This window comes from Erigeron canadensis, chromosome 7, assembly GCF_010389155.1.
Source record: "Erigeron canadensis isolate Cc75 chromosome 7, C_canadensis_v1, whole genome shotgun sequence".
In the NCBI taxonomy this organism is placed as follows: domain Eukaryota; kingdom Viridiplantae; phylum Streptophyta; class Magnoliopsida; order Asterales; family Asteraceae; genus Erigeron; species Erigeron canadensis.
This window is the reverse complement of record NC_057767.1, coordinates 411,793-429,745: the sequence shown is the minus strand read 5'-3', so window position 1 is coordinate 429,745 and position 17,953 is coordinate 411,793. Positions and strand designations below refer to the sequence as shown.

General features: G+C 36.3%; 2 protein-coding genes, 1 long non-coding RNA gene and 1 pseudogene across 4 annotated transcripts; 1 reads left to right on the top strand and 3 right to left on the bottom strand.

Annotated features, from left to right (window-relative positions):
- Nucleotides 1–1,022: 1,022 nt before the first annotated feature.
- On the top strand, nt 1,023–1,522 carry LOC122608709. Of its 2 annotated transcripts, none has more exons than XR_006325295.1 (2): nt 1,023–1,114; nt 1,471–1,522. It is a non-coding gene; the product is annotated as an uncharacterized LOC122608709 (long non-coding RNA). The 2 variants fall into 2 exon arrangements; XR_006325296.1 differs by having other exon boundaries at nt 1,023–1,360.
- A 1,347-nt stretch (nt 1,523–2,869) lies between these two features.
- Nucleotides 2,870–3,702, bottom strand: LOC122606602 (annotated as a pseudogene).
- Nucleotides 3,703–4,593: 891 nt separating this feature from the next.
- LOC122608663 lies at nt 4,594–5,987 on the bottom strand. Its single transcript, XM_043781752.1, has 2 exons — nt 4,971–5,987; nt 4,594–4,851 (listed from the first exon to the last, which is right to left on the bottom strand). The coding sequence occupies exons 1-2, from the start codon at nt 5,334–5,336 to the stop codon at nt 4,750–4,752; spliced, it is 468 nt and encodes a 155-aa protein (XP_043637687.1). The 5' UTR covers nt 5,337–5,987; the 3' UTR covers nt 4,594–4,749.
- Nucleotides 5,988–12,015: 6,028 nt separating this feature from the next.
- LOC122607335 (centromere protein C) lies at nt 12,016–17,742 on the bottom strand. Its single transcript, XM_043780289.1, has 12 exons — nt 17,523–17,742; nt 16,393–16,568; nt 16,223–16,311; nt 16,036–16,132; nt 15,653–15,924; nt 14,722–15,404; nt 14,532–14,639; nt 14,339–14,435; nt 14,073–14,155; nt 13,341–13,428; nt 13,144–13,251; nt 12,016–12,541 (listed from the first exon to the last, which is right to left on the bottom strand). The coding sequence occupies exons 1-12, from the start codon at nt 17,664–17,666 to the stop codon at nt 12,426–12,428; spliced, it is 2,061 nt and encodes a 686-aa protein (XP_043636224.1). The 5' UTR covers nt 17,667–17,742; the 3' UTR covers nt 12,016–12,425.
- Between the last annotated feature and the right edge of the window lie 211 nt (nt 17,743–17,953).

Genomic DNA, 17,953 nt, shown 5'->3' with positions numbered 1-17,953 from the left:
CTGCTGCTGTTTACAATTCAGCTAGCTATTCATTTTCACAAACCTGCTGTTTCCAATTCATCTTTACAATACCAAACCAAATACAAAATACATATATGTTGCTCAACATGCCTGCCGCTATGCAATACAAAATACATAGCAGGGGGCCATTCTTTGTGACATCGTCGTTAAGATTGGTTTCTTTGTTTCGCTTATACCGTGATGCACCACATTCTATGCATTTGTGCAAATCTTTGTTTTCGTTTCTATACAACATACAATCATTTGGACATGCATGTATTCTTTTTTTTTTCAACCCCATCGGACAAATCAACTTTTTGCAATGGTATGTTGTTTCAGGCAACTTCTTGTCTTCAGGGAGTAAGTCATGCATGAACTCCAAAAGCTTTGTAAAACCTGTATCACTCCATCCATAATTTGCTTTTAAGTTTAACAATTCCGTCACAGCAGAAAGCTTGGAATATTTACAACCACTATACAATTTTGTTTTTGAATCGGCTAACAGTTGTTGGAATCCATCATGATCATGTTCATCAATATCACCCTCCACATCATGAAAAATATTATCTATATTTTCACCATTGTCATTATCGTACAAATCATTGTTTTCATCACTATTAGCCCGATTAAATAAAGAAACACTAGAACTTTCACCAACAATTTTTTCTCCATACATATACCAACAAACATAGTCTCTCATAAACCCATTACCTATTATATGTGCACTAACTTGCATAGGATCACGAAACCACATTGAATTTTGACAAATTTTACAAGGACAACAAATTTTGGAATCAAAATCTGTTGAATTTGAAACTGGACTTCTCGTCATGTCATGCACAAGGCTTGTTGAAATGTAGATATTGAACATATATACATATGTAGTCATGAAAAATTAAATCCCCAATCTATATTATTTGGCGAATTATTGAATCCCTTTATACAGTATTTCTTATGATATATGGTTGATAGATTAATGACAAATTCGTTTCAATAACCATACTATCTACTCTTTCAGGTACGTGTCTGGATTCTGGAATGTCTGCTCATGCACCTTATTGACTGTGTACCAAACCTACAGATATTTCAGGACGAGAAGTAAAAAAAGAAGCAGGTTGGGCTGGTTAAGTAACCAACTAAAACAGTTATGGGTTGAAGCAGTTTGACAAGCACTAATTTATCATTTCTGCTTGTATAGCTAAGTGTTTTTACGGAGCAATTAATGTGCCAAATCTTACTAGAGTGTTTATTAAACTTATCCCAACCAGTCTTATACTCTTATTTTTGAAGAAATGGTTTATGAGGGTTCTCTATGTACTACAAACAAATCCGGGTGATTTCCAACCCATTTTTTGTTAAGGTTATTTTTCTTTTCGTTTTTGATCCATTAAAGATGAAATACAACCTGATTCTGCCCGTTCATCACTGAGGCCTAAAAATAATGTGATAATGATTCTTTTTAATTTTCAGGTTGATATCTCGAACACTTATTCTCCGAAAGTTAAGGACAGCTTCTGGAAATTAAAAAAAGAACGGGGAATGTAGCAACTGTACTAAAGTGTGAAGTTTAGTTGAAAACATTATTTGTTCTGTTTTAGTATCTCATTTTGCAGTTTTAGTTGCTTCCAACCTATTAGCCATATCCACCCTATTATCTTTTCGACATTTGGGGATAATGGCATGTCTTGAGTATCTCTTATCTCTTATTGATCTATCTTGAACATAGAATCAGTGTTGGTTTTTCTTGTGGGTTGAATATATCGTGTTTGTTGTCTCCATGACATGTCATGTATGGGCAATCAATCTTGGGTTTCTTTCCACCTGTGATTGTGATCCGTATCCCAGAACCAAGGGGTCTTTATGTGCTCCCCTGGCATATTTAAATCTAGAAGTATATGTTTGGACAAATCGTCAAATGTACAAGTAATCTAGATGTTAAAAAGGATGTGCCGATGTGGTACAAGTTATTGGTTAAAAGTTTAAACCAAAAAAAGGTTCTAAAATGGTTAACCAAAGTTTAATCCTTGTTTATTTCCCTGTATGGAACCAAAATGGTGCCCTAGATCAAACCAATAAGCGGCAGTCAATCTTTGTTCCGTCTTCAAATTTTCAGTTATTGTGGGATCAAGGCTAGTTTTGTACCGCCTAAAACATCTACTAAAAAGAATATTGATATATAAAGATCAATCTTGAACATGTTTCTGATCACTCACACGATGTAAACATGACTGGCAATCTAGCATATTGGGATACAATGTTAGTCGGTGATGCCCACACATTGATTCTACTTTTCGTTTAGCATATCCTTAGATCTTTGTACCAAGATTTTATTTGCCTAGAAACAAAATACACAGAAACAATATTCAAGTAGACATCAAAGTGGTTCATTAACAAAGATGGCTAACTTTGTCTTGGTCATGTGGTCGTCATCGTATCATAAATGATATGCATACACTAATAATGTCTAGATGACTAGATCCGTTGCAAGTTATACGTAATCAGATTTGATGATCTTCAACATAATTAAAACAATTACAACCGAAGAACATACCCTGGAGTCTTGGTGCCGTACAAACTCAGCATATGCTTACAGTAACCATTTAATGATTAAACACTAAAGCATAACCACAAACTCTGCAGAATAATGTGAAAACATAGCAAGATATAATACATGGATGGTAAGAAATAACTAACTTAAACGAAAATGCATGTATGCATTGAAGGAATGTAAACAAGTAATTCTGTAGCATGAGAACACAAGTTTCAAAAAAGATAAACAAGTGAGATACCTTGTCTAACAAGAGCACTCCCTTCGAGCATAATGACGATTTCGTGTTCCTCCTCTCAGATCTTCTTTGGTCCTAGCAAACCCGCAAATCATCGCTAGCATCTGAATCAGATTATCTGTTGCTCTTACTCTTCCTCTTGTGCCTTCTCACCGAGTCTTCAGAGCTATCTGAATCATCTGGATGTCTATGACGACTCCTTCTCCTTCATACTCTTCCCGCAATGTGAACGCGCGTTCCCGGTTCTCATCCGATGACTCGCCATCCTTTCTCCTCCTTTTTTTTTTCTTCCTTTCCTCCTTTTGCTGGCCATTTATTTTCTTTGTCACTGTCGGTTGTACTCCTCTTAACACTTATCTTCCTTGACCTGCCCCTTGTTCTCTTTTCCTAATCCGGCTCATCTTCATCAGAATCGTCATATCTTTCTTCTTTCTCAATGACTCTAACTTACTACTCAACCTCTTCCCATATTTCTGGGCAATGGCGCTGGATCTCTGAATCATAATCAGAGTCTGAACTCTCGCTCTCCTCTTGGTCACTCGCTATCTGAACTCTCATTGGTCCTCTTTCCATTACCTTTTAGCTTCTCTAGACCTGGCATTAAATAGCGGCCTGAATAGCTTCTGGATCCGTGTCTTTATCTTCCTTGATGCTCTACATCGGAATATCAGATGACCCACACGACCACATTTCTTGCAGGACCCACAAGCCTCATCAGCATTGGAACCGTCAGTACGAGCAAGTGCAAGCAACCCATAAGCATTTTCTCCCCTAGGTTCTGCATTTTCTTATAATATCTTCTTTGATTGGAGCGTAAGGGTCATATGTGGCAAGGAATACCATGGGTTTGCAAAGCAGCACGACTGTGCACCCGATTGTTGGCTGGAATACGAACCCTAGCCGCTGCGGCAGGCATCTTGAGAGCTCAAATAAAGATCTGCATATTACAATCAAGAATCATCAAGATATAAGAAAGGATATTCAAATTCGAGCATGGTAAGTAGAAAGATTCACAGAAGAAGTTGGTAATTAACAAAAAGGCAAGAAAAGTAACAGGTAGTTATGTATATAAATATTTTGGGATGAGGTTTCCCCTAATGAGTTAGGGGCGTTATCAACATCCTGTAGCAGATGAGCATACAGCACAAAAAGGTATTCACGGAACAGGCAAATTAAATCTACACCGGCACTCTCTTCCCCCATCCAATCCCACTTAAATTACCGCAGCAACAAAGAATGGGACACGTCACCATTTAGGTAGCTTAAAGCAGAGAATTCACCAGAGCAATATTCACGGAACGTATACAAGGACAGTAATAATTCAGCATCAGAAGAAAAGAAGGAAAAAAAAAAGAAGAAGAAGAAAAAAGAATGAGACATGAAGTTGTGATACCAACATGGAAAATCATATCAGAAAACAATAGAATTTCACTACAGTACTACATAATTAGGGTGTCGATAACAGTTTAGGAGGCAGTGACCTATATAAGATCCTACTTCACTATCTGCCTTAAATTGGGTCGTACCTGCAAAAAAAACACAAAGAAAAGCTCCAGCTATCTCCGTCTTTCAACATGTATAGATTGCTTTTGTTGTCCATACATCTCTCAATCTCACACGCATACATCATATGTTATTTGAAGAGAAGGGGGTATAATTAAGCCAACTTCCAACAAAATTATCTATCCATGTATGAAGAGTTTTTGTTTAGCAAAAATATATACTCGAGATGCATACAAACAAACAAAAGAATAACAATAATAATAATACACAGTAATAAAGTAACAATAACATTGATAAACACGCACAAAAGTAGTAGGAATTAACAAACATCATCAGAGTAGGTAGTTCAAGTTGAGAGAATCAAAACAGACATAATGGAATAGTAGCAGCAACTAACAATAGAGCAAGCTAGGTGGTTGTAAATAAGTAGAAGCATATAAGTAGTAATTTGGGAAGTGCATCATGGTCGACGAAGAAAGTCCTTTGACCAGGCAACATCCTGCAAAAACATATTCCGGGCAGTTGTTAAGGTGGTACGGTGAGGGCCAAACTGTCTACGAAACTCATTTGGGAAGTGCATCATGGTCGACGAAGAAAGTCCTTTGACCAGGCAACATCCTGCAAAAACATATTCCGGGCAGTTGTTAAGGTGGTACGGTGAGGGCCAAACTGTCTATGAAACTCCTCGAGGGAAGCCTTGTTCTTCTGCTTCTTGCTCAAAGGCACATTAGGACATAGTGCTGAAGCCCGGCGACTAGCCAGCAGATGATTCAGCAGCAGCGGCTTCTCACCTACTACTAGTGCAGCATCATCTTTGTTGTTAATATTAGTAGTAGTATTCTTGTCAACATTAATACCACCACCCCCTTGTTTTTCTTGTTCTTGAGCTAATAATTTCCAGTCAATCTTGGCCTTCTTATGCATCTCTTTCAATAATTGCATCGCCTTAACATGACGCTCATCACCAGGAGGAGGATCATCTGTCTTCTTCTTACTCCTCTCAATGAATTCATCAAGTTTCCTCATAAACAGGGCGGAATCAAACATATCCTCGCGCGCCTCTGTTTTGATGTCTCCTCCACCTTTCTTCTTCTTGTTCTTCTTCTTCTTATTATTATTATTGTTATTATTATTATCATCAGCAGCAGCTTTCTTCTTGTTGTTCTCAATAATACCAATACCACCCCTTTCTTCTCAATGAATTTTTCTGCCCTTTCTTTCCTTTTTATATATAGATAAGACGTAACAACCGACTACCCAAAACTCAATTTCACCCTTTAGTCACTCGCACGGTCCCATTTTTTTCTTTTCTTACATTTCAACACTATTCTACAATATTTATATCGTAATGTAGATATACATAATTTTTAGGGCAGAAAAATAATAATCAACTTTCCTTTGATTTGTTTTTGACTAGACAAATACAACTGTTTATTGATGATGATGATAATAAGAATGACAGAATATATTCAACCGAAAAATGGCTAATTATGGATTGGGCAAATATCAATCCGGAACTGAAAAATGATTAAAGTTAAACCCAATTGACCCCCCGATGAGTAGCTATTGTTTTTAATTTAGGGGCTTGTACCCGTCCCTAGCGGTTCATATGGGACCGAGATTCGTATATATCATGTTTTGGTGAATTTCAAGATTGGTACATGACGGTACCAGTCCCACCACGCCCACACCCAGCCCTAATTGTGCTTCAATTCTTAATTCAGGAATAGTGTGCTATATTGTATATAGGACAAGCGCAATGCTGAAACAATTTAGGCAAATGAGCTTGTTGGGAATGGGTTAGAACTTGTAGTGTTTTTGTGTTGGTCGGGTCGGGACTTGTAGATCAAATTGCAAAAGTATAATTCCTCTTTCAATACTTCACACATCATCATTTGATCTGCCTAAACAAGAAAGGTGATTTTGGGCTCTAAATAAATGCAAGATTTCGAGTAAAATGGCCAGTTCTTTTGCTTGTTTGCTCAAGTATGCTTTCACGCTGCTTGCCGTCACATGTATGAGTTTTTAGCGTCTCCTATGATTACACATCTTAATTGAGGAACATTATGCTATGATTATATATGATGTCTGACTAGCATGATGTTGGGACAATTTTGTTGAAGGTGGGAAAGTAAGTTTCTTGGCCTCTTGAAATCGGGTCTAAAATAGGTAAGATGTTGTGTAATGAAATAGGTCAGGTCAGGTTCTACTAGAATGCATTTTGCTTGATATTATTCACCTTACTTTAAAGTTTTTGGTGTGTTGAATACATTAAACGTATAAATCCTTTTAATCCTATCTTCTGGTACCCATGAGACTATTTATTAATCTATTTTATATATTAACACTTGTTATGTGCCATAGAGAATCTTGTGAGACCGTTCTTGCAGAAAAGTATTCACGTGATGATCTTAGTCAAAAGCCAAACGATATGAACGTCTAGTAGGTCCCTGAAGCTAAACATATGAACATCTAGTAGGTCCCTGAAGCTAAACGCGAACTTGGCTGGACATTAAACCACTGAAAAATGGTCTACCAAATTAAATGGGCAAAACTACACTCGAGAAAATCTCTGACTTCTGTACAGACAGACAGATTGGACAAAACACCGATGTGATGGCAATGTTCCTTCTCACTAGGGATGTGCTTACAGGTACTCAGTCGAGAGCAGCTTGCAATGCTAGAATACAAACCTTTCGGGGCACCCAATAATTCCATTTAAACACAAAATCAGGTCATGTGATTAGCCAACTAATGTTTAATGCCAGCAACTTAAAATTCCTTTGACTCGTCAAGAGACCATTCCCAGTTCCCACATTGGAAAAACAAGGCAAACGAATAGTGGACACAAACCATTGCATTTGTCTACCTTCATTACCACCCACGGGTAACCACTTCCATAGCAAAAGGCCCAAAGACCAGGACCACCCCATAGACCCTCTGATTACTTGATGAGCTATAAAACATCCTTTATGAACCTCTAGATTAAACAAATCCGGGAACACCTCTACCAATGGAATGTCACCGCTCTAGCAGTTCCAACCAGTACTTGACCGAAGACCTACACCTAACCTGAGCCTTTACCAACCTAGAAAACTCCAATCCCTGACTTGCTAAACCCAAAACAGCCTTTGAAACATGCTTCCATGCACCTGAAATGTACACTTTAGAGGGAATGAAATTCCAGTGTCTAGAGCTACTATAATAACGTTTCTTTTGAACCTGCCGATTTTGGTCTAACAAAGTGAGGTGGGGTTTTTCCTAAGGCCCAACGAAAACCGGACCGGAAACTCGGAATGGATCTACTCGGGTATCATTGATAAGCTATATTCGGCACATTTTGTTTTTTTTTTCTCTTTTTCAAACTAAAAAATAAAATAATACAATTGTATTTGCTGGTAATCTTAACCTACCCAGCCCCTAAAAAAGTTATCTGTTTGAACCCTCACCCAACCCATCCAATCTCTGTCCCACTTACGCAGTCATTAACATTCAATCCATGCCCCACGTAGTCATTAACATTGTCATAAATGGCATATGGAATAATTTGATGAGAAGTAGGGAAATTGACAAGGAACCTAGTACGGCAAATTTTATCACCTCAATGAAGATTGTTATTTGATTAGCCAATTTAAACGACAATTGTTTTTGGTTAATTGTTCTATTAAATAATCAAAACTAGTAGCCGATATATTCGTTTTGGTTTTATCCCGCTCAGAACCAAACTAATCCTTCTCAATTTCTCTAGATTTATTAATTTTCAAACTTGTAACAACGTAATTTATGTCTTTTTTATAATAAGACCTTGTCTTTGCTCAACTAATTTTCCGGGGTGATCCCCTTGTACCCAAAAAAAAATGAAGAAGCTAGTTCTAGTCTATAGGTCAGTTTGATTATCGGCCTACATGATTCTCAACTTCCTTGCTTCGGCTTTGTTTTGATGATCACTCCTATTTCTGAGATACCTAATCTCAGGTGTTGTCTTGAATTAATATTTCCAACTTCCAAGTTCTATTTCAGCTTTCCTTGTGTTTGTTTTACCTCTATACCCTAAACTCATTTTTTTAGCTTATTTTTGAACAAATGATTTATAAGGGTTCTATGTATTACAAACAAATCCGGCCATCCGGGTGATCTCCGACCTATTTTTGTTGTAGTATTTTTCTTTTATTTTTTGACCCATTGAAGATGAAATATAACCTGTGTAACACCTCGAGCTAGGCTCGAAATACTACCGAAAAGATATAGTGTATACATGGGATTATCGTAGAACATGAACTATATGAAAATAAAGGGATTTAGTGAATCCATCATCAACAACAAGTACATAAAGCATAATGCAAATAGGGGCAAATGAATCCTTGATCCATGTAAGACTAAGCCCAAACTCTAGCGCAAGCATCCATCAACCATGACGTTTTGGATTCGCAAGGTTACCTGAAAAGTGTACTAAACAAGATCAACACTAGATTGGTGAGTTCGTAGGGGCAAATGACGAGGATCTAATGCCAAAGCCATTCACAAATATGAACTAAGCGAATGAACAAGGAACACACTTACAGTAAGTCCTTAAAAGGCGCAAGTACTCAATATAGGTTGGCTCATAGCGCAACCTGGACCCACATGTATCCATTGCACAATCATACCATAACTAGAACACACATAATGCACAAGAACACAGAATGTCGACATCAACAAATATCCATCAAGTTCTAAAAGGCCAGACATGTCCATCAATGTCCCTCAATTGTTCTCATGTCATCCAATTGTCATCAAGTACGTATAGCACCCGTTTATTGCACATGCACACATTGTCCCTCTATTGTCATCGATATTGTCATCAAGTACATAAGTACCCGTTTAATGTCATCAAGTACGTAAGTACCTGTTTAATGTCATCAAGTACATAAGTACCCGTTTATTGTCATCATGTCCATCATGTCCATCAACTCAACCATGCACAATGCACATACATTTCATACAACTTTACATTTAAGGAATCTTAGATGTTTGTATACAGGGTCACCCGCAGCCTTCCCACCACATCTCCAACTTATTAAATGTATCATCGTCTTCCATGTATGTACAACTACCCTAATCATAAATAAATCAATCATACTCAAATAATACATAATCAATCAATGTCCATCAATGACCCTCACATATGTACTCACATAATGAACTACACAAGGTATATAGAATACGCATAGTAAACAAGAACAAGTAATAATGATATCAAGAAGTATCTAACAAGTTCTATAATGCCCAACATGTATATCAATGTCCCTCAATTGCACTCAATTACACGTAATGTACCTCATTGTACTCAATTGCGCGTAATGTACTTCATTGTACTCAATTGCACCATGACCATCAATGTCCACCCAGAAACAAACACTATGTGTATATACTTCGTACGATACTACTTTTGAAAGGCCTTTGATGCTTATATATAGGGTCACCCGCAGCCTTCCCACCACATCTCCAACCTTTCGAAGGTATTATCGTCTTCCATATATACACAACTAACCTAAAAGTCAACCAAACACGCACATACAATAATCATATAACAACCACATATTTACACGTTAACAATTTCATCAATCAAACAATGTCATCACTTAAGACACTCAACATATGCACAATCAAGTCATGTCATCATCAAGGAAATCAAACGTATGCTCAATTGAACTATGTCATCAATCAAGGCAACACATAATTGCACAAACAACAAGTTAACACACAAAGGTTGTACACTTTTCAGCCCGAATCTCAAACGAGTAGGGAGCTACGAACTCACCTTGATCGGCAATAGCAAGTTAATATCAAGCTACGAATGCCCAATGGTCGTCCAAAGTCCACAACCTAACAATATATGTCACAATACAAGACATGGTCAATACTAGTTATACTATACCACAATTTCCCCTAAAGATGTTTTATAAGTCATTCGAGAACGTTTAAATGACAAATGAAGAGTTTTGGTTAGACACGGTTCAATGACTTAGCACCAAAATTCCACTTGAAAATCAAAGTGTTTAGAAATGTGTTTAACCAATTTTGTTAACCTTAGTATGTTAATATAAGACCAACAAACAAGTTTTGGATCATTAAAAGTCGACCGATAACCAAACGAAAAAGTTGGGGAAGGAACAGAAATACTGCGGCCGCTCGCACGGTCGGCCGTGTGAGCATCTGTATTATGGGAAAACTGCAGCCACAAGCACTGAGCGTCTGTCTGTGCGGCCGTGCTCCTACTGGCAGATTTTTGACTCCAAAATCGACTAAGGAAGCTCCAAAACACATTTTTATGCATAAATCACCATATTTTAACATCATTGAACATAACCCATATCATAATCTCAATCCATAGCATCAAATCCTTGCTCAAATCCATTTTGACCCATTTCAAAACCCTAATTTTGACCCAAATCCATTTTGAACCTAAATTTGACCAACAATGCTTAGATTGGACAAGGAAACATGATTAAAAGAATAAAATGATGAATTTGAGTTAGAATTCACTTACCAAAACTTCCACAAATTGCCAAACCCAAAAATTACTCAAAAGAAGATGTTCTTGCACTTTTGACAACCCAAATCTTTGATATGTAATGAAGATGATGATAAGAATGATGATTCTAACACAATTCTAACTTGAAACCATAATTTGGTGTAAGGATGATGATAAGGATCCATTTCATGTTGCTAACTAGATTTAATGTCATCTAGTACCGTAAAGCCAATTAGATATAAATATCATCTCAAGGTTTAGGTTCGATTTGCACCAACGATATCGACTAGCACATATATCTTAAACGATAAATTGATCTATTTGGACACATTACACTTACATGAACTCCAAATTGCACTTGAACTATATTGGCCAACTCGATAGTTAGTTAAATTGTACATATGGTCAAAAGGTCAGGAACCACGATTGTTACAACCTGGTTCTATTTGTGCATCACTGAAGTCTACAGATAATGTGATAATGATTCTTTTAATTTTTAGGTTGATATATCGAACACTTAATTTTCTGAAAGTTACGATAGCTTATTCAAGAAAGAGTTGAAAAAAAAAAAGGAGAAATGTAGCAACTGTGCTAACTGTAAAGTTTAAATTTGGAAATATATTATACAGTGTCTAATGTTTGGACCAATTGTCATATAGACGTTAAAAAGATGAGGATTCCCTAAAGTTGTAAATAACTTTAGGGATAAAGTTTAAATTATCTTGACCTTTGATTTTAATTCAATGGCTAAGATTAACAACTTTACCCCTAAAGTTATATATCCATGTTAAAAAGGATGTGGTACAAGTTTAAAAAAAAAAAAATAAAAAAAAAAAAAAAACCGTTATAAAATGGTTAAACAAAGTTAAATTCCTGTTCATTTCCCCCCCAATGGGACCAAAGTGGTTCTAAAATGGCACCAACCCCATATTGAACCAATAACCGACAGCCAGGATCTTTGTTCCGTCAAATTTTCAGTTACTACCGTATCAAGGCTACTTTTGTACTGCTTAAGACATATTATCTACTAAAAAGAAATCTTGAACATTTTTAAGATCACTCACACGACCTAAACGGCTAAACATGACTGGCATATTGGGATACAATGTTAGCCGGCAATGCCCACACATTGATTAAACAACTTTTCGTTTAGCATATCCTCAAAATCTCTATACCAAGATTCTATCTACTGAGAAACAAAATACACAGGAGTAATATTGAAGTGACATCAAAGTGGTTCATTAACAAAGATGGCTAACATTGTCTTGGTCATGTGGTCGTCATCGTATCATAAATGATATGCATACACTAATAATGTCTAGATCGGTTGCAAATTATACGTTTGCAGATTTGATGAATCTTCAACATAATTAAAACAATTACAACTGAAGAATATACCCTAGAGTCTTGGTGCCGTACAAACTCAACATATGCTTACATTAACCATTCAATGATTATACACTAAAGCATAAAACATGCAGCCCTATATCCATGGGTTTTGTTTTCACTCGAGAAGGGTGAAGATATATCATACGCCCATATTAGAATGTGCGCAGACTTTGAAAATGTTTATGCTTAGCTGTGAGACAGGGCAAAACAGAAACGCAGCTTACAAGAGAATGTTAATGCAAAGCAGCCCACTCAACAAGGTCTCTGTACTTCTCCGAAACAAAAGATTCAACCTTAAAGGTTGATTTTCCTGGAGAGAGATATTTGATACCAATGATTGTTGGCAGACCTGCAAAATTACGCAGATTTTTATTTTACTTAAAGAATTAAGATTAAGCCATTTTTTCAATCCCCGACGGATGTGTTTAACTACAGAAAAACTTCGCTAATTTCTATTTTCACGAAAATGAAATGTGTATATATATTGCTAAAAACCACTGAAACTTTTTAAAAATACATTCAGTTCTTTGAGATTCAGGCTTGGAAAATATAAGCAAGCAGTATTCCATTTCTGAAATATTGTTAAAAAAAAAAAAAGTTACATATAAAAATGAGTTTTTCCTGGTTTTCAAGTTTTCTGAGAAAATTTTCCGCTTTTCAACTTTTCTATGAAACTTTTTCTTGAAAAACAACCCAGCCCAACCCATTTCAAGGACACCCATGGCCTACAAGAAGCACCCATTTTGTCCAATAACGAAGCCCGTCCGACCCTGCCCATTTTGCCTCCTATTGATAAATCATTGACTTGTTCAATTACTAAATATAATATGTTTCACCTTGTAAAAGTTCTAACAAATTTAATGTCTAAATTCAAAACATCTCTTACTCTGGCAATGAAATGAGCAATTCTTAGTGCACCCAACAAAAGTTTTCAAGTAAAGAAGCACTTACTGTTATGGATTCGACCGTACACAAATCTTTCTCCCTTCCAAGTTTCCAACGGTTTCCTTTTAATCCTGCTGCTTCGACGAACACCAGCTGCCCAAGAAGAACCAGCACCTGCATAGAAAATTAACAGACATTCCATGATATTTGGTTTTTTAAAAACATGAAGATAATAACAATACAACAAACAGACAGATAAACACCTGCTAGGCTTTGGCGCTGCTTTTTAAAATTAGTTTGACGTGCCTTTGTTGTCTTCTTTCTGTTGTGTGCTGATGTCTTCCGATGTTCCTGTATTTTTTTGAGGTCAGTCCAAGTTCAGGAAGGGGATGAAAGAAAAGAAAAAAAAAAGGATTAAATGGAAGGGTGAATGTTTTACTATGCACAATCTTGAGTTGGAAAGAAAGAGAAAGAAAGTGTCATACTTCTACTTTTTAATCTGTTCTAAAGTTGCATAGAATAAGAAAGATGATAACATGTGCACACTGATTATAGCCAGATGGCCAAATCGTATGGAAGTTCAAGGGCACCCAAGTCAAGATCAAGGGAGAGTAGCCCCTTGGAAAGAAAATCAGAACTACCAGCCCTGCGCATATAGAACTTTTGGCCATGCTAGCAACTTAAATCTATAAGCCTTGTGCTATTTAAACGCCAATCCAGCATTAATAAATTCACTTGCTAGTTTAGTAATGGGTATCGTTGCTCCCTGATCCGTAACGCTACATACATCACGAGTTTTAATTTTCCTTTTTCTAGTCATTGTGTCGCGCATTGTTCATGTCCCATTCAATCAACAAGAAAAGGTGACTATTTTGCAACTATGCACCATGAATCCGTTATAATGTGAAACAGGTTGGTTAAATTTTTTATAGCTGGTAAGATTTTCTTGTAAAATAGAAATATATAAACAGTTTTAAAAAAGAAAAACTGAGAACCTGATTTTGCTCAGGAACAATATCAGTATTTTGAGCAGGTCTGCTTGCATCAAGATCCTGCGTGGCATTAGCATCTGTTTGAGCTGAAAAACGAAATCAAAGATGCAGACATCAGCCACCAGAGCGAGACTATCCAAATTTGAATTGTTATATCACAAGTAATAAAGACAACATTGCAGAAATTTCTTAAGACATTATGGTACTCCTCTTTAAACAGCTTAATGTAATAAAACACATGACAAGCATCCAGTTGAACAAATACAAACCTGACTGCAAACTATCGCTTTTCAACCCCTCTGTTATAGAGATGTCGATTACTTCTGCTGAAGTGAATGAACCCAACTTCTCCGCCATGCCTTCAACCTGTTATGGAATCAGGTAAGAAAAGTAGTGCCAAACTGCCAAAATTCTGCCGATCAACGATAAAATTATTGTAATGTCCCCAATTATAGAACTTACATTCTCGTCCATATCTTGTAAACGGTGGGATTGAACATTATCAGTAGCATCTTCAATGTCAAAATTGGGTTCTCTAGGAGATCCGGTTTTTTGCACCATATCTTCGGCCTGCATATTGTTATAATCCATGACATTTAAAGCAAGCCTTGTTAACAACAAAAATATAATATAATCATGTGAGAAAGCTTACATTTTCTTGTACGCTTTGGGTTGTTTGTCCATTAATATCTACATAAGAACCAGCTTCATTGGCATCCTTGTCCCTTGCATCCAAATCCATGCTGATCAACGGTTCTGGGAGATTTTCAGGCTCTAGAAAATGATTCAAAGTTTCAGGTGAAACCTTCTGCAAGATGTCAGGAGCAGGAGTTACTGCAACTTTGTTTTTCACTAATGAGTCTAAAGTGCCAGAAATGTCTGAGTCTTTGTGCCTGCTGGAATCATTTGACCGCCCACCGATGATTTCAGAAGCTTTGGTGGGAAGTATTTCCATATCTTGGGAAGAGAATGGATCAATTGCTTCAACTGACTTTGATAAATGCTTTCCAAACGAGGAAATTGCCGAGAATGGGCTCTTAGATGGTGTGGTTGAAGCTAGGGGAAGCAAGGGGTTGTTCTGTTTCCCAAGTGATTTCCCTTGTAAACTATCTGACAAATGACATGTATCAGGTAACATACTCTTGTCTATTAGCTGGTTTATGTCTGAATAAAGATCGATTCGAGGATTGTCAGATATGTCAGGAAGATGCAATTTTTCTCGAACACGAGGTTTGATCCCTATTAAAGACGGCAATGCCTTGTTGCCATCGATATTACCAGATAATAAATCTTTGAAGAGTTTGTTGACTTTGTCCTTGGACATACGTATTGATGCTGTTCACACACAAAAAAAAAACAAAGTAAACAAGATAAAAAAAAACATCTAGGAAGTTCCACTGCTTATAAACTACACAAAACAAGGCCACCTCCTTACAAGCTTGTGCGTGGAAAGAATAGCAGATCAAAAATGGATTTAATATGGGTTAGTTTCTATAACTTCTCATTATCTTCCAATATATGATGTACATATGTGATCTTGAAGGTACCTATTTAAATACTTGATTTCAAAAAAGAAATCTTACCAGTTGATTCCTTTTCCTTGGATTGGCAATTGGGAGCGAAAGATTCACGTTGTGAATAGTGAGCAGGTGGACTCTCAATGTGATCTTGCAATGACTCTTGGGTACATGATGTATCCATTTGAGACTGGGTGGAGAATCCAACATTATCTTGCAATGTCCCCCGAGCACATGATGCATCCATTTGAGACTGACTGGAGACACCAACATTATCTTGCAATGTCTCATCTTGAGACTGACTAGAGTATACATGATGCTTGTAAGTAGGTTTTCTCCTGAAGGTTGAAAAGTACGGTTACATCATAAGGAACTACTGATCAATGTGGTAAAAATTCTAAACGTCGGAATTTGATAGAAGATAGCTAAAGTGGGCATATGAGTAATACTTTGAAATTCCCGGACGAAGTTGCCTAACAGTAGTAGAGACTTTGGCCTCATTTAGGTCTTTAATGACTCCCAGCCTCTTCAACTCTTTTAGAGCGTCTGAAAATTGAATTTAAGATAGATTAGTAATATAGCATTAACTAACATAGTTGAAGTTTAAATCACAAAGATCAATGAAAAATAATATACTTTCTTGTTTGTCAACTTCAGCAAAAAATTCATCTGGATCCTTATAGAGATGCAATTGAAAACTTGGTTCCGGGATTGCAGAAGGCTGGCTGTCAACAGTATAGCACATTAAGCTAAATTCCATGTCTAGACTCAATTTATTTGTGAGACTCAACAAAGAAAACATTTACCTTGTATCAGGCTTCAAAGAGAACTTAGCACGTTTCCTGGCAAGAGCTGGTCTATTATTTCGAAGGTTTTCATTCTCCTTTGTACCAGCTTCGCTATCCTTGGTGTTCAGGAGCTCTGGACCACTATTGACAACTAACCTTGCTTCCTCCAAATGCTTATCGGGATTTTGTAATGACTTTAACAGAGAAGAAACCATGACAAAGTTAAATCACTTGGTAATTCGCACAACCTCAGACACTCAAAATCAACTTCAATTTTACTAGTTTACCATTATTAACATAATTGTACCTTACAACATACAGATTGTTATATCCCTCAGCCCGGTCAGAAATCATTGTTGTTAGTCACATAAGCACATCTAACAATTTCTTTAAGTTGCACCCTCTTACCCGTTAAGTAAATGTGTGCGCAGTTACTTTTCTTCCCAGGAAGATTAATAGTCAAGTGGTTATCAAAGTGCATTCATTTGACATATAAATGCCCGAATTAAGACCTTTTTTTGCAAACATTATGAAAATATGTTAGCTAAACTATCATCAACTGTCCTAAGCCTTGCTTCTCACTTAAAGCACATTTAAACCATAAACGGAAAAAATGCACGTATATAATTCGTATATAACATCTCTGAGGCAATCTATTAAAATCTTCAGATCATTGTGATAAGTGTACTTAACTCCTTGAAAACGTAATATCGGTAGAGCCTAACAATCAAAGCAAAGCACATGTCAAAATTGTATATATCTCTAAAATTCATAAACTAAACCTAATATATCCAATCAAAACTCAAAAGGCAAAGCTAAACTGCTAATACAAAAATATACATACAGATATACAAATTATTATAATTATATATACACACAACTTGAGCCTAAATATTCAGTAAAAAAACACAAAAAGCAAAGATACAGATTATTGTTATTATTATTATTATTCAATCTATATATCATGTGTGTATACACAGTTTGCATATGAATCATTTGAGCCTAAAATTTCAGAAAATAGCACAAAAAGGAAAGCTATACATACAAATTATAACTATACATATACATACAATATATATATATATAGGAAGAAGTTATTTTGCGGGAAAAAAAAAGCAAAAAATAAGCTAAAGATAAAAAGAAATTACGAGTGAAGTCATAAACTGGTGAATGGAATTGAGATCGTTAGATTTAACGGCGTCTTTGGAATTGCGAAAAGTGCGGGGAAATAAGTTAAAAATAGTGTCGTCCTGAAATGGATCTGACTGATTTGAAGGTTGCGTTGCAGTCATTTCTGCATTTTTTTGTGATAAATTGGAAACCCTAATTAATTGTTAATTATTGAAGTAGATAGATATAGATATAAATACAGAGAGAGAAAATTTTATATTTGAATTTGGGGAAATAGTAGAGCAGGCGGGTTAGGATGTGTATACTTTTTATATTTGAATTTGGGGAAAGAGGAGAGCGTGATGCTAAGTGGACGTGGTGGTAACAATCTAGTTATTAATTTAAAAGTAATTGACGTAAATGGTATTGTAGTTATTTTATGGTTAAGGTATATATCTTTTGTAAATAA

Coding starts and splice junctions, on each gene's coding strand:
- LOC122607335 (XM_043780289.1), bottom strand. CDS start 17,666: ATGACTGCAACGCAACCTTCAAATCAGTCAGATCCATTTCAGGACGAC. Junction 15,925..16,035: donor CTTCGTCCGGGAATTTCAAA/GTATTACTCATA, acceptor TTCAACCTTCAG/GAGAAAACCTACTTACAAGC. Junction 15,405..15,652: donor CAAGGAAAAGGAATCAACTG/GTAAGATTTCTT, acceptor GTGTGTGAACAG/CATCAATACGTATGTCCAAG.
- LOC122608663 (XM_043781752.1), bottom strand. CDS start 5,336: ATGTTTGATTCCGCCCTGTTTATGAGGAAACTTGATGAATTCATTGAG. Junction 4,852..4,970: donor ACAAGGCTTCCCTCGAGGAG/TTTCATAGACAG, acceptor TTCCCAAATGAG/TTTCGTAGACAGTTTGGCCC.